Source organism: Agelaius tricolor, unplaced genomic scaffold (assembly GCF_023055355.1).
Source record: "Agelaius tricolor isolate 1412-34295 unplaced genomic scaffold, bAgeTri1.0.p SCAF_13, whole genome shotgun sequence".
NCBI classification, from domain to species: Eukaryota; Metazoa; Chordata; class Aves; order Passeriformes; family Icteridae; genus Agelaius; species Agelaius tricolor.
The window spans coordinates 9,138,492-9,154,557 of record NW_027269273.1 but is presented as its reverse complement, the minus strand read 5'-3'; the positions used below and the strand labels follow the sequence as shown (position 1 = coordinate 9,154,557).

Sequence of the window (16,066 nt, the reverse complement as noted above, 5' to 3'; positions counted from 1 at the left end):
TTTTTATTTGTCTTAGGAGAGTTTTAAAAACCTCCCTGATCTTCCAGTTATCCTTATCTAATCAGATTTTATCCAGCACTATTCCAGGTTTCAGTGCTGCTAAAATGAAACTTAACTTGCATTTAACCAAGTCTTAGAATCTGCTAGTCAGAACACTTTTCATCTAGAACAGGAAATAAAGAAAAAAGCCTGACAAGACTCCTTTATTGTTCTTCAGAAGCTGAGATAAAACAATTATCGCAGCATAATCTAAAGGTAAAAATGAAACAAGTTCTTCAGTCTGATTATCTCTAGATGGAGGTATTGATTACCTAATGTGTTCTTACAGTCCTCCATCAGCTGTCATTAAGATCACAATTTTAAGACTGCTGCATGAAAGTACTGGAATAGTATTAGCTTCAGTCAAGCAATGTGACAAAATAATATAATGTGCTGCATCAGCTGAATAGGTACATACATTAAATACATAAATAATTCCATAAATTATCACTCAATGACTGATGAGAAAATTATCAAACGCTTTGGATTTTGATAGTGTGGTACAAAAGAACACTACATTTTACAGGTTTGGTCACATTTAATCCAAAATTGGGTCAGGGTACTGGAACAGCAAGAAAAACACTTTCCATTCCCTAAACATAACTGAATCTCCACATAGTAGAAAGCAAATTATCACCAGGCACAAGTCTGACTTTGCAGAGACTCATCTGAGTTGGCAATGGGCTTTTTTCTTTGAAATTCTTAACACATTAAGAAGGGAGGTGAAAATTATATATCTCTCCCTTTTACTCTCTGAAAAGAGATGAAAAGAAATGCAAGCTATCTGAGCTACATAACAGTTAAGACACTATTGTAAAGGCAATGAAATATTTACATGTCTTGATACGTTCCAGAAACTTTTAAGCATCCATATTAGCACTTCAAAGCCCTGCACTAAGTACAGCCAATTCAATAATTCTTCATGCTACTTTATCATTGCTCTGACTAGAGAGGCAAATGAAGAAAGTGCAAGTAACTTCCTTCAATCTTTTGCCAGCTGCACTGGTCTCCAGGCATATTTTAATCCCCTTCTTCCAAATGCTGCAGCTGAAATTGTTCCATATAGGTAAGTTTCAAATAAGTGCCAGATTTCCTTTTTTGTAATAGATGAATAAATTAATTTTTTTTTTAAACACTCCAAACCAGGGTTGTTTAATTGTACAACAAATAAGGTAATAAAATCAACATCAATTGAAAAAGTAAGAATCAGCAGATACAGCACTGGGAATGTATTAAGATGAGTGTTATGACTTAAACTGATTATAAAAATTATAAAGGATGTAGCAATCCCATTCATATAGCACATTAAGATTTAAGTATCAGCATATATGCCTGGCTTACAAAAAGATTAATTTTCTTTTAATAGTAATTATTGTAAAAAATTCCAGCAAATTTACCAAGTTTTCTCCCTTAAACATCAACTCATATTCATCTCCTATTACTCAAATGTGCACTAAGGTTCCCAAGAAATCGAAAGAGGAGGAAAAAAGAAACACACTAAAAACCACATCTCCTCAGATGATACTACATATTCAAAATGCACAGATAATGTGGCAGTTTCCTACTAAAACTAAGAAATAAAAAAAAACTGAATCACCACTTATTTATTACAATGTCTATAAAACTCATAAGCAAGGAATTCTAGAATTGAAAGATGAGAACATGACTTACCTCAATTTCAATTAAAAAAACCCCAAACCCAAACAAAAAATGTCTGATGGGATTCTTCTGGGTTCTGAAGCAACTTTTTCCTCTAAGACTTTAATGTTAGACAGCAGTTTGAACAGTCCCTCCCCACAGCTATTATGTGTATCCAGCCACTACTCTTAAATCCCATTCCTCTTATTTTACAGACACTAGATTTGTGAAATAGCAAAGGCATCCCCAAAGAGAAGTGAATCAGAATTTTAAAACAACATGAGATTCAGGAGCGGAAAACTAAGAGCAGCTGGGATAGAGCAGACTACAAACCAGAAGGACAAATGTTCTTCTGAGCTGCTGATGAATTGTACTCCTGCTTTATGTTGTACCAAATGCTATGTGAAGTTCTGACTCTAACTGCACTGGGAAAACCTGGTGGCTGTTTCTTCTTTTAAATGCTACTGTGAAGACCAAGGCCAGAGTTTTCCATTGCTAGTTATGAGCAAACTTCAAACTTAGAATAAGAAATCACATGAACAGAAGCAACTGCTTCTGCCAGAAAAGGAGAAGCAAAATATTTCTAAGCTATTGCCCCACAGTCATTTTAGCCCTACAGCCAGATACTCCAGTTCTTCTCCCAAGGATAGACCAAAATGCAAAACTGCTACTGCTTTAAAAAGTCTTTTCTGCTGCAGAAGCAAATACAAATACAGCCAAGATCCTTTTTTTGAATGCATACAACTGGAGCCTCTGAGCACTTCAATGAGGAGGTGATTTTTGCTGCCTCTCACCAAGCACTGCCAGTTGTCTCATACACACTCAGAGCTCCACATCATGAACAAACCTAGAATGACAGACTTCACTACTGAGGCAACCAAAATGTTTCTGCAGCAGTCTTCTCTGACTGGCCCAGCACCCAGAAAGAGATCATGAATAAGCAGTTCTGACATGCAAATAGTCTTTCTGAAAGTATTCAGATGAAAAACTTCACCAACCCAGTTTTATGTGCTGGTTTACACAAAACCAACATGAAATGCTTGTGAAGGGTTCAAGGACCTCTCCTCCATGTAGTCCCACATGTCATGTACAGTCAGCACAAGAGACAGGTGCACAATATGACCACCTAGCCCAGCTGTGGTTTTGTTTCACCAAGTACATGTATAAGAACATGAAGCAAACAGCAGAGCATTGGACAGTGACAGAAACAGAGGCTGGCTGTGAAGATGAACACATACAGTGACTGGACCTCAAAAGCTGCAAGCTTAAATTAATGGTTGTGACACTGACACATACAGGATGTTTAAGGCTAAGGATAAGGAAGATACTAAAACCAGAAGGCCAACAGTACACAAAGACAGACAAAGGATTACAAAGGTTCATCAAAACAAACTACATGGAAGGCTTTGGAATGACAAAGTGGAACAAAATTCAAAAGGAAGGCAAAGATTATCTCAGTGCAAAAGTAGAGAAAAGATGGAGCAAAGAACAAGACCATGCACGCTCCCATGCAAAGTGAGAGGTTCTTTTGTCATCTCAGCAGAAACAAGAATGAACTTGTATGCAAATTTGGGCAGCAAAGCTCATCTCACCACTGTGAGCTGTTACCAAGGGGAAATAGCCAGCTTTTACTGTACACACTATCTACTCTTGCAGAGAGTGGAAGAGTAGACTTCCACCAGCAATTAGGAGGAACCTGTCCTCACAGGCCAGAATCGTTTGCAGGTATCTTGGAACAAATTCAGGGCTTTGCAGTTTGCTTGCTTGTCATTTACTTCTCAGCATCTGCCAACATCCTTTCCAGTCCAAGAAACCATATGATTTATCAACAAAAACTTGACTTCTAACCCCTGTACCCTCAAAGTCTTAAAAACATCAGTATTTACTATTAGAGAAACAATCCTGCAAATGTGGCAATGGATGTTCACATTTTTCTTTCTTGTAAGTTGTCCATTAACATTGATTTCTTCAGGTAATTTTTATCTTCTTCCATGATAGTAAAATTATAAGTCACACTAACTGGAAGGAATTCTGTCTAACAGACCTGTAAGAGATCCTTTCAGAAATGTCATGGTCTACCCTGCCAGCAAATATCTGTACCAGCCTTTACCCCAAGGATGGCTAACCAAACATAAAATACAAACCTAACCTAGAAGTTACCTAAATTTTGAGCATCCTGCACTTACAAGAATATCATGTCACAGACACAGTAGACAGACAATAGGTAGCTACCCATCAATTTTTAGGAAGCCAAGTTTCCCAAACATTTCTTTCCAGCCCCTAGTTTTTATTATGTGAGCACTAAGTTCCAAGGATTAAGTTAAAGTTTTACAACTTCCACTTATGTACATATTTACCTTTAAATATGAAAAAACCTAAAAGTATTTTGAAAAACTGTGGTCCTTGAAGAGAACACCAGACAAGTTTATAATCACATCAGAATGGGCCATTTTCTGGAAATATTTAGTAACGAAGAAACTATGTGACCATGACTTTTAAAAATTAATATGTTTAATGATATCCATTTATTTACTTAGTAGCAGAGCCATGAAGTGATCAGAAATACCAGCTATTTCAAATGGCCAGATGAATTGCTGCAATTCATATGGTCTTAAATTCCTAACTGAAATAGCTGCTTTCCACTCTCACTGTTTCCTAGTTTATTCCAGCATCTATTCTTTATGACACACTACATTAACAATGTTTGTTAGACATGTTTCAGTAAGCATTTAAAGTATTCCTTGGAACACCAAGTCACTGTGTCCCCAGACTGGTACTAAGTCCTGAGGAATAAACACATTCTATCAGTTCTGATTTGTATAGAATATATAGAATTTATAAACAGTCACATTAATTCTTAAAATTTTGACACCTGAAGTACCTAATATCCACCATAACTTAAAATGACTGGCAGGTCAACACTAATAGGAAAAACTGAAGTAGTTAAATATTCATCAAAATTGAAAACAATTAATAAGCTTAAAGAAGCAAAAAGCTAAGATGTCTCAAAGGAACCACTCTGTCATTGCCAAGACTTCAACTACAATTTGGTTTAAAAAAAAAACAACAAAAAACCCCTAGTCTATATAAAAAAGCTAGTCTACATAAAAACTTGATAATTTCATAAACATCAACAATATTTCAAAACTTATACTGTATATAGGACCAAGAAACATGATTTTTTTTTAGTCTTTATTCTTAGGTCAAGACCATTAAACTAAACTGAACAGGAATGTTAATAAACCAAAAGAATTTATTTAAGAGATTTTTGGGATTTGAGTAGTGAGAATACACTTTACTTAAGTGTCTCCTTCTATTTATTGTACTCTTACCTCAAGAAAATAAGAGCTGATTGTGTCTCCTTTCTATTGCAAGAGACGTTTTTTGTTATTAGATTCAAATCAAAAACGATTTTATACATTTATATGTCTATTAAGCCATGCAAGGAAACATCCAAATGCATGTTAGCAGAGGAAGCATGAAACCAGAAAGTTGAGGTCTGACCATTAGAACTGAAATTTGGCTGCACCAGCCAGACTGTTGTCCTCCTTGGAGAAATCCCATGTTACAGAGTTCCTGCTTCTGTTGGCTGAAAGAAAGGCTGCAACTTACAAATATGCACATGAAGATATTGAAAAAAAAACTAAAAACATGCCCAAAGCATTCTGCCCAAAACTTCCCAGCTATTAAAAGGTCCTGAAAAGCAGCACAGTTTCAAAATTTGTTAACACTTCATGAATTTTTCCAAGTCCTTTATCAGTTTCATGAGAAACTTTGCACATGGATAAAATACCAATAAGTTTGGATTGTGTGTGCAATGATCAGATGACTAGGAATATGTATGGGTATCATATACACATATCCACACACCCAACCATGAATACAGCAGAGGCTCCTTTAGTTCTTCTTAAAGATACTGTCCCTTAACCCAAACTTCCTCCTGACAAAAAAAAAAGTCTTTTTGAACAAAACTACAATATAACTTTAAATGTATACTGGCCAACCTGACCCAAACCAGACAACTGTGCTGAGTGACTCCTTTTGCTTGAGACAGCAACTCAAATTCCCCATCTTCTCCAGTATCTCTGTCTTATCAATTAACACCACAAGTTGCACAGACTAAAACTCCTGTAGGTAACAACTAACTTTCCATGACTATTAATCTTGACTCTGAAGCCATGTGATAAATGAGCTAGGAAAAAGGGAAGATGGAAACAAAAGCTACTAACCTTGTGACAGCATCAATACACAAAGACATCCCATAAACAGCACACACAGGAAATTAAATTGGGAAAAAGAAACAATGCAAGGGCTCACAAGCTCCAAAGTAAAAGGAGAAGAAACACATGGGGTGAACCAAGAGGCTACATGTACATGGGGGAGCAGAGGTGTCAAAGCAAACCAAAAGCTACTGAAGGTTATAACCTTTTGACAGCCTCTTATGACAGCAAGAAAGAGGATGGAAAACATGGGTAAAGCTGTTTGCCAGTAACTGGTGAACACAGTGTGGTGGGCTTCTGCCCGATAGTGCCATATATTTAAAAGAGCAATTTTAGAAGGATAACAGGGGTGATTAATCTTTATTACAAGCTTACATCAAGTAACTCAATGTAGGATAGAAACAAAGAAACAAAAAAAAAAAAAAAAAAAATCAAACCCATTTTTAACCTTGAATAAAATGTCCTAAGTTTTCTAGCTAGAGCAGTAGCTTCAAGATCCAAATGCTATTTGGTGGTGACTAACAAAACTTTGTTTAGCAAAGGTAATTTCTTATGATTATATAATATCAAATATGTTGTCCCTCCCCCCCATCTTAAATATTCTATTGGTGTTTTATGAAGAACATAAATTTTACATAGTGAAAACAAATGTGATCCATGCAACAACATATGGGAATGAAGATGTCTTTTGTCAAAGTGATTTTCACACAATTATTTTTTAATGATTCAAGTTGTTAACATGAATTATAAAAAAATAAACAATATTAACTTTTGTTTTTATACTTCTGCACCAAAATTTAGAATATACTGTTTCTTTTCCTCAACAAATATGAAAACACCAAAAATGAAAATTTGACCAGGAAAAAACCCAAAGAGATACTTTGAAGTCAGGATATAAGAAAATCCCTTAAGTATGACTAGATATACAGGATTGACTTGGATTTACTGTAACTTAAATACTGCAAAGGGTGATTATTTAAAGAGAAGATTTCTAGAGTTTAATTATTTCTTTTGAAATAAATGTTTGTAATATTTGTTTACATAACAGGGCTGCAAAAGAATGCAAGGGTTGCACAGCAGGAAGGACTTCACTCACACACAGTACAGAATCTCTTGAACAGGGCTGAGTTGTGTGAGAGCCAAGGCTATAGAAGTGGGAAATGAAAGGCAGAAGGAGGTACCCGAGCATGAAGGGCCCACTTTACTCACAGAACTCCTCCTCCAGGAGGTTTGTGTGAATTTATCGGCACGCGCGCGCACTGCCCCTGGAGGCTTTTGACTGTCCTTCTGGCAGTTACATCTAGTGGCCTTAATCACCCCCAAAAAGAGAAAAACAAACAAGAATTAGTTAGAAATTAACCAAGTGAGCTGTTGAAAAGCACAGTCAAGGCCCAGTGTTGAAATATCAAGCATGACTTGACTGTAGAGCACAATATGATTAAACTGCAGAAACCGCTATTTACAGCGCTGCACAACTGCTGCTTTTCCCAAAGGATACTGAGAAGTAATCCAGAATAAATACTGACTTTTGGAAAAAGTTTTTCCACTTAAATTTCTGAAGCACTGAGTTCTTCAAGTCATCTTTCAGTCGTTACAAATGTGAGTTTTACCCATCTCTACAGCAGAGTTCCTCAGCTGCAGCAGGTACAGGTTAGTCCAGCAATCAGGTACACAACCAAGCAGTGAAGGAGAAACTTCCTTCCAGGAATTTTGGCTGACTGTTAAGAGTGAGACTAAGTGTACCCAAAACCCAACACTTACTGCTAAATGCTAACAAACAAGCTAATTTGGTTTGCTATTCTGTGATCTGGGATTCTGCTGTTTAAACAGCAGAGCAAAGGCCAAACCTTCATCTTTCAGTTTTGTTTTAGAGGGAACGTTCCCAAGCCAGAGAGGGAGAGGATGAAGGCCACAGCTCAGTTTTACTGCACACACCTACAAAAGCACGTGTTTAACATTTCATTAGAGCTTATGGTCACACAGGTACTGTCTCCAGCTATGAAAAACATGTATGGTGTGCACCTCTTGGCATCTCATCTACCCTGCCTGTGAGATCTTGATGTGGCTTAAAAATGTGTGCCTGTTTTACAAGAATGGTCATAGCAGGCGAATTTAACAAAACCAAATGCAAAGATATGCATGGCAAATCCAACTCAGAACAAGAGCAAAAAGGTAATAGGCACATGTAACTTTTGCTCGAGGCTTTGTGCTCCCCTGAACCTAATTTATGATGAAGTGACCCCATAACTTGTTCCTAGTTGGCAGATTTAATCTGAATATTCAACTTGTTTTGTATTGTTTCCTTAAAAAACAATCAACTTAGAATACTAAGCTTAATTCTAAGCTTAGCTTTCAATTCTATGGTGTAATTCTTTATTAAGTAGAGGAAGAAAAAAAAAACAGTAACAAAAACTTCAAGCAGAATGATAGGCCCAATACTTGTGCATTTTTTAAATACTTTAAGTATAGCCTTATCTTTTCCTCACCATTTTTTCTAGGCAGCTTCTAGAATTTTATGTTCAAAACTGTTTTGGAAATTAAATACTTTCAACAGCATTACAAACATCCTTGCTTAGTGCCACACAAAATCATGACCAGATTATGGAATTAAAGATCCCAGGAGTACAACTGGGAACACAAACCTACCTTTGTAACAGTGAAAGTGCAGGGAAAAAATAGCTAAAGTCTCTTAAAGCCTTCATCAGTACTGCCTATTGAAGTTGCACTCTGCAGTGCACACCTGGGACTTGGCTAAACATTTTAGATTATACTTACAAGCTGCTGCTCTAGTTGGTTGATTGTTTCATCCTTTTTCCTCAGTTCATCTTTAAGCTGCCTGATCTCGTTCAGCAGATCATCCATCTGCAACAGAACAGTGGTTTTGTGTAAGGACTGCATGATCTAAGGAACACCTCTACAGGACATGAGAGATCAGACATGCCTGCAGGAATGGCAGTGACACAGCACATGCTTTCCTCCTCCTAGTCACACAGAGAGAGGGGCTGCAGGCTTAAAGAATGTTAAAGAATGAAGAAACTTGACTAAAAGTCCCTTTAAGAGGCCAAATTCAGCTGACCCACTAAATTTCCAGGGTAAGTAGATCAGCTGCATTTTTGAAGCAGTAATTCATCTGTTGTGCAAACAAGTGACATTATGCAGATGAAAATGTCTAGTCAGCAAACACTACCTACAGTCCTCTTTATCAACAACAGAAATTACTGAACTCAGAACAAACATTAGACTTTAAGTGTTCTTCAACTTTATGAAGTATTGATAGCCTTGTTATATTTCCAGTAAGCAATGTTTCCCTCCTATAAATACAGAATTAGTGATCTTTGTATAGTGGTTTTACAATAAGATTCAAGTAATGCTACAAAACCTTACCAACACAGAAAACACAATATTACAAGTCTCCAACTAGAAAAGATTATTCTATTTACAATACCTACTGTAACTTCTTTGGCCTTTACCCATTCTAAAAAAACAGTAAACTTGCCACTGACTTTGTGGGGTTCACCTAGGTTAGCATTTAAACAAAGAAAGAAGCAAGAAGCAATACTTCAGTAACATACAAGCTTTGGGTGTGTTTTGCAAATATAAACAGGTTTGCATCTCCTATTCCTTAGAGTCAATGTAATTTACCTTAAAAGTTGACTCAGGTTCTTGTGGTTCTGGACTTGATGGAACTGAGACTGTGATGTCCTGGAGTGACACATTTTCATCATTCTACCAAGGGACAAAGACAAGAATACAAGTTTGAATCACTTGTTGAAACATCAAGTTTCCTTTTTTCCCCCTTCAGGAAAGCCACCCTTGCTGCAGCCTGTGTACAATGCCCAAGTGATGCCCAAGCTACAGACACCTGCATTTCATTTCTATAACTTGACAGAACTTATATCTCAGTTTTTGGTGCTGTTTTGGTTTGGATGCTTTTGCGGTTTTTTTGTTTCTTGGGCTTTTATATAAATTGACAGTTAATTTTGAGAACAGTCAAGTTTACACTGTCCAGTACTCAGCTGTCATCAGCTCTCAAGTAGCTGCTTGTCCCTTCCAGGCCCATGGCCAGCAAATGAAAGACTGATGAAGCAGCAGTTTACACACCATGTTACAGAGAAGTTCTACCAGAGTGCTTTGAAATAATTTGCATAGTAATACCATAAAACACAAACATTAGTTAGTTCAAAACATTTGTAAACTGCTAGATGAAAAGTGAAGCAATTAGAATCCTAGGATTACTTTCAGTTTTACAAATTATTTTTTGCATATTTATATTGCATTTTATATTTATTGCATTTTATACACAATATTTATTTATATTTTAAATTTATATATTTTATTGTATTTTATATTTATCTTATATCCCCCAATTAAAAAGTTTCACCAACATTTTATTTTAAGCAATGATTCAAACAAATACACTCAGAAGTGAAGTCACAGATGGCCACAGTTACAACTGTGAAAGAGTCATCATGGGAATGGGAAAAAATAAAAAACAAGACAAACTATTTCAAGCAAAAGTATCTCACATGACTTTTCAAAGCTCTGTACCTCCAATATAGCTTTTACTGCTATTAAAATGCAGGGAAGTGGAGCAGTAAGACATTCCACAACAGCAGATTAAAGCTGATTGCAAAGAAGGTTAGTATGTCACACACTCCCTGGTGATTTAAATCAGTACTCCAGGCCTGTGCTCCACCTGACTCATTCACCAGCAAAGCAGGGACAAAGGTCATTGCAGCAATTCCCTCACCACTGCTACAATTACCTCAGTACACAGGGAGAGAACACAGCACAACTGGAAAAGAACCAGTTCTAACTCTATCAGTAGGAAATCAAGCCTCCATTTGAACACATGCTAGGATTAATCTAAGAAATATGCCTTCCTGTGCTTTTTGTTTCTTTGTCATTACACTGCTAAAATGAAACAGGGGAAATCAGCAAAATAGAGCCATCCCTGTACAAAAAAAGATATTAGAATTACCAAAAAGATAATAGAATTAGCAAAGAAAATGCACCTAGTAATATGCATATGCTATTTTTGGTAGGCTAGAAATAACACTAAGAAGTATACCAAGATACCATCAAATTTGGAAACTTGGAGAGAATATCTGCTTTCAATCTTTTGGTGAAGATGCAATAAACTTTATTAAGGTATCACCACATTGCATATCACACTACAACAGGAAATACAGAAAACTGCTACTGCTAATATTCTTACAGTAACAGAACATATTATTTATTTTGGTAAATCACTTATCCAGAGCAGTGGCAAGTTTATCAGGGTCTACTGAATTTTTACCAAGGTCTAGGTTTTGATTCCCAATTCCAAGCTTTATTCAGTACAAATCACTGATCTGAGCAGACTCCCTTGCTAAAGGCATTTCGATAATGATGTGAGCAGAAGCTGAGTGAAGTGTTCATCAAGCAGAGGGTGCTATTCACCTGCTGCCTGCCTGGCATTCTGAGTGCAGTTTATCCAGGCCACGTCCATCTCACTGCCACTGTCAAACCCCGTCACAGCAGCAGTCTGACAGTCAAAACAACAGCTTCAACCTAAAATTTGCCAATTTGATTTGCTACTGTTTGTTCATCTCCTTTCATTCTGTTTCTTTCAAGCACAATTAAGTCACTGAGGTGAAGTATTTTGTGGCTAGTGAAAAATAATAATTGTAGAGGCAATTTATACAACTTAATGCATGACACAAAAACATCTTTTTATTTTGTAACTCTGTTTCTTTCTCAACTTCAGGCTTCTCATAAACAAAAATGAATCTCTCCTGTGGATCTCACCAGATACAAAAAAAAGAAGACAATGAATATGCATTTCAAAGATATACAAGTGACTTACTGATCTAAAGCCTCAGCAAAATGTACTGATGCATTTGACAAATCTGCACTACATGGTTAACATTTTCATTCACACCTCTTCATACAAATGGGCCATATCTGATAAGCTACAGTGAAGAGCTGTGCTTGAAAAATAGAATTTCATTTCCATTCATGAAAGATAAGTTGAAATGAAACATTTTTTATAAAACCTGCCTCCCACAGAAAAAGAGAGCTTCACAGATCTCACAGTTCTGTGAACCACCTCATGTTTCAGTCCTCCCTACAGGAACAGCAAGTGCAGGCGATGCAACCAAGTTGCATTGGGTTACTACAGAGGATGGTCAATCCTTGCAAAGATCAAAGGCTCAAGGGCAACAAAAACAGAAAACCTTTATTTAAAACAGTATTAACACATTAGCCTCCACCCAGAGCAGCAAGTTTATGAAATTAATTGAGGAGGAGGAAGAAACTGTTAAGATTAGAAGAAAACTTATTTCTTAATAAGCATGCAAATGAAGTACCTTAGTCAATGTTTAAGAGATATTAACATTTACATGTCAATTATTACTAGAATTAGACTTCCAAAACATTTTCTTCTTACAATACAAAGCTAGCACTCCAGTTAAGCATTAAAGAGAGAACAGTCTCCAGCAGTACACCTCTCTGCAAATATGGCTGCATTTAGTACAAGAACAAGCCACGTTTTTCACTCCATGTAGGTCGTTTTACATCACATTACTGAAAAGTCAGAGAGGGTTAGATTCACTACTGTGAAAATCTTCTAAGCTCTGTATGAGAGAGACTCCTATTGCTGATTTCACTGTCTGAGGGCACAGGAAGATGGCAGTGAGTGAGGAGTAAGCAGCCAGCACGTGTTCCTGCTCACACAGAGCTCAGCCAAGGCTCTGTTGCTCAAAGAACTATTTCTTTTTCCAAGCTGAACTGGGAATGCAGCACCAACCCCACACTGCTGCAGCTATGTTGCTAGCAATACTCCAGCTAATTTATATCCAGTCACAGCAATGAATCCGTACAGCACATTAAGTCTCCCCAGGAATCTGCTAGCTATACATTCATTACTTGCTGTGCTCTACACTAAGTCATGCTACAGCTGATTAGATAATTGTATAAAACTGAATTTAATTGCTAACTCTTCCTATTTTACTGTAACTGTTCCTCTGGGACTTTGAGCCTAAGTCCTGACTACAGCTCTATTTCTACCTATCCAAATTAAATTTTATTGCTGAATGTCACAACTGGAGAAAGGTAACACATACATTTAAATGTGTAATACTGGCAGAGCTAATAGAAGAACTTCTGATTTCATAATAAAACTGGAGTTTGAAAACAATTGACTTTGTACCTTGATTTTTTATATTTTGCAAGAAGCTGCTTGTGATCCAGTCCTAGTTCAGAGTTCAGAATGCAAAAGTTCAACTATTGGTTTTCAAAACTGTATTTCTGTTCAAGAACTAAAGAAGAATTGTGGTATTTTTACTCATTCCTGTCAGCGTGAAGCACGATGTTTACAGTAAAGGCTTAACACTTTAATGTAATGAAAATATATTTCATACAAGTTCTGCCCTAATTGTTTAGCAATTTAGGTAGTAAAGGTCTGAAGTTTCCCCCTCTGTAGCAGGCTAATTTACTTTTACATTACTATTCATGTTCTTTGATTAAAAGATTGGATTATACACAGGAGAGTAGAATAAACATTCAGAAGTCCAGTGATGAGTTTTGGAAGCAGTGAGTCAAAACAGGGTTGGTTTAGGTCAGGAAAATACAGTCAAGTATGCCTGACAAAGTGTGAAGGGAAGAATAATACCTGTTACTCACTGTTACAGGGAAGAAGGATCAGGCATTTGTCAAGACCAGGAGCAAATTTTGAAAAACCGACATATTAAGAGTAACTGCTTCATTCTGTGCATTTAAGTTCTTTTAAAAAAGTTAATCTGAGCTACTTGAGGCAAAGTTTTTATTCTGCAACCTGGCTATTATAAACTAGATCAAGATTTTACACATGATACTCTGCAGGGCCACACATTACTTGGCTATAATGTGCAGGCCTTTACACCCTGAACCACACACACAGTTCATCCATCAAGCTGCCAAATTGTTAAAGACATTATGTAAATTATTGACAATTATGTTAAAGACATTAGAAGTCCTAGATAAAGGTTCCCTGCCACCTATGTATTAATGCCTGGGGCTGTTGGGGGGCACAGTTTATGCAGTCAGACATTAGTTCTAAGAACACACCTTCCCCTTCTGGCACTGCATCATTTTTGTTACAATTGTTTTTCCCCCTGACAAAATCAGGAATACATCTCAGCACAGGAAGAAAATGCTGTCATTTCTAAAAGGCACAATCACACCCATGAATTAGCCTCAAGGTTGATTCGCTTTATGTTCTGTTGTTTTTTGTTTTAGTGCCTGACTTTTAAGGCACTAGGTTATTTCATTACATTATCCTATTAGAAAAGAACAGCAATGAATCTGGTATTAAAAGACAATATCACACACTTTTCAATGCTCATCTGTGTATGCCTCCAAAGAAAGCCTCATGGACTGTTCTTTATTATGGTAACAAAGAAATTTTTGGAGCTGAAATGCCACACTTCTGCTGAGTCATCCAGCAGTTTACCAACTCCCACAACTTGCCAAGTTTTGAGGTACATTAAAAAAGCTCCTTAAAAGCTTATGACAATTTCATAACATAGGAAGGGTAAATTTGAACACTTCCAATAGAGATGACGCAGCAGGATTTGTTAAGCTTCTTGTCAAAACATAAAGATGAAAAGAATGAGGAAAACAAAGCCTTAAGAAAAAGCTAATAACATTGACATGCTGAATGCAAGTTTGATCAGTGGGATCAATTTTAATATTTTATTTTTTTTAACTCCCAGATTTTTTGAATCTTATTGGATTCACATGCTGGTTTTCAAATGTGCTGATTTTTTTTTTTAATTTGACATTTCCTCAGAGAAGAAAATTTGTGAATAAATTAGTGAATAAATATTACTTGTCAATAAAATGGTGAAGAAATATTAAAAATTTTAGTATCTAGCATGTTTTGTAGTCAGTAAAGTGCTGACAAGGCAGAAAAGGCATTACTGCAAACAGCAATAAAAGGTATAATCACTTTCTGGGACATTGTAACTCAATGTACAGATGAAATGCCAATATCCTAGTAAGGCCAAAGAGTACATAAGCCCACCTAGGCCTAGTCCCCAGTTTATTTAATGCCTTAGTCCCTGTGTGTAAGAGTCTTAATGAGACATGTGGGACTCTAGGAGGCTCTTCAAAATGCAGTTTATTACATCTAAGATGTTACAGCAGTCAAGGGTTGTGGGTGACAGAGCCTGTGCCTACAGCTGTCAGCTCTAGCTGCAGGCAAGCTTACAGACTTTTAGTTTAAGTTACAAATATATTATATACTTTTCTCTGCTGAGCATCTTAATACAGTAGAACTAATCTATACTTTAACTTTTATCTATAGCTAATCATAACTACTGTAATTACTACATTCATATTATTCTCTAATCACTAAAAGTTAGTACATTACAATTTAAGCTAGAAGTTGTTTTTCAGTTTTCTTGCAGTAGAAAATTCTGAGAACTTTTTTCTTCTTGCAACATTTGCTGACTTGTTTGCCTGTGCTATCTTTCTGCTTAGTAAAAACATCTTGTTTAAAGTTTTGCTCTAAGTCATAAAACCCCCTTCTAACTAAGTTACTCTTTGCCTGTTTAGTTATCCAGTAAGACTGGCTCAACGATTCTTTTCTTCTATATTAACACCTGCTTCTATCTCTATTCTTCATTCAGATTCTACGTTCAAAAACCTTTCTGCTAAGCACACCCATCTGTGAGACTTTCCTGCCAAGCTCTGATGCTTCCCAGCAGCTGAGGAGAGCCCACCTGGTGCAGCAGCCTCTTGAGGCGGAGGAGCTGTGTTTTGACGGCGGTGCAGTCCTGCACCATGTGCCGCAGGGTCATCTCGTCCAGCATCACCGTGTTCTCGGCCAGCGCCCGCGGCGCCGCGCAGCCGCCGCCCGCCCCGCAGCTCTCCAGCACACCCACGCCAGGCTCCAGGTAGCTTGAACCCCTAAAAACCCAAAACAAACACACAGAGGTGACAAACTGGAGCTACACAGCGGTTGGTAAAAAGGAAAGTTATGCAATGTGGGCTATACTTACGTATTTTGGCACACAGCAGAAAATAAATTAATAAATCAGAAAATGTCAATGCAATTTACTAAAATACAGAGTTTTCCTTTCCACTCCCAGAGACCACTCAGACTATAAAGCACAGTGCCCTAAAACCAGTTACTTCAGCAGAAT

At 36.9% G+C, this 16,066-nt stretch overlaps 1 protein-coding gene across 7 annotated transcripts in view; it reads right to left on the bottom strand.

Annotated features, from left to right (window-relative positions):
- The window catches only part of CCSER2 (coiled-coil serine rich protein 2), a 61,557-nt gene that overhangs the window by 14,660 nt on the left and 30,831 nt on the right, over nucleotides 1-16,066 (bottom strand). For all 7 annotated transcript variants that reach the window (XM_071438676.1, XM_071438678.1, XM_071438680.1 and 4 more), the window contains 4 exons: nucleotides 15,644-15,830; nucleotides 9,540-9,623; nucleotides 8,673-8,759; nucleotides 7,107-7,205 (listed from right to left, as the gene is read on the bottom strand). In XM_071438676.1, the coding sequence (XP_071294777.1) occupies nucleotides 7,107-7,205; nucleotides 8,673-8,759; nucleotides 9,540-9,623; nucleotides 15,644-15,830 (457 nt within the window). The remainder of the gene's footprint in view (nucleotides 1-7,106; nucleotides 7,206-8,672; nucleotides 8,760-9,539; nucleotides 9,624-15,643; nucleotides 15,831-16,066) is intronic.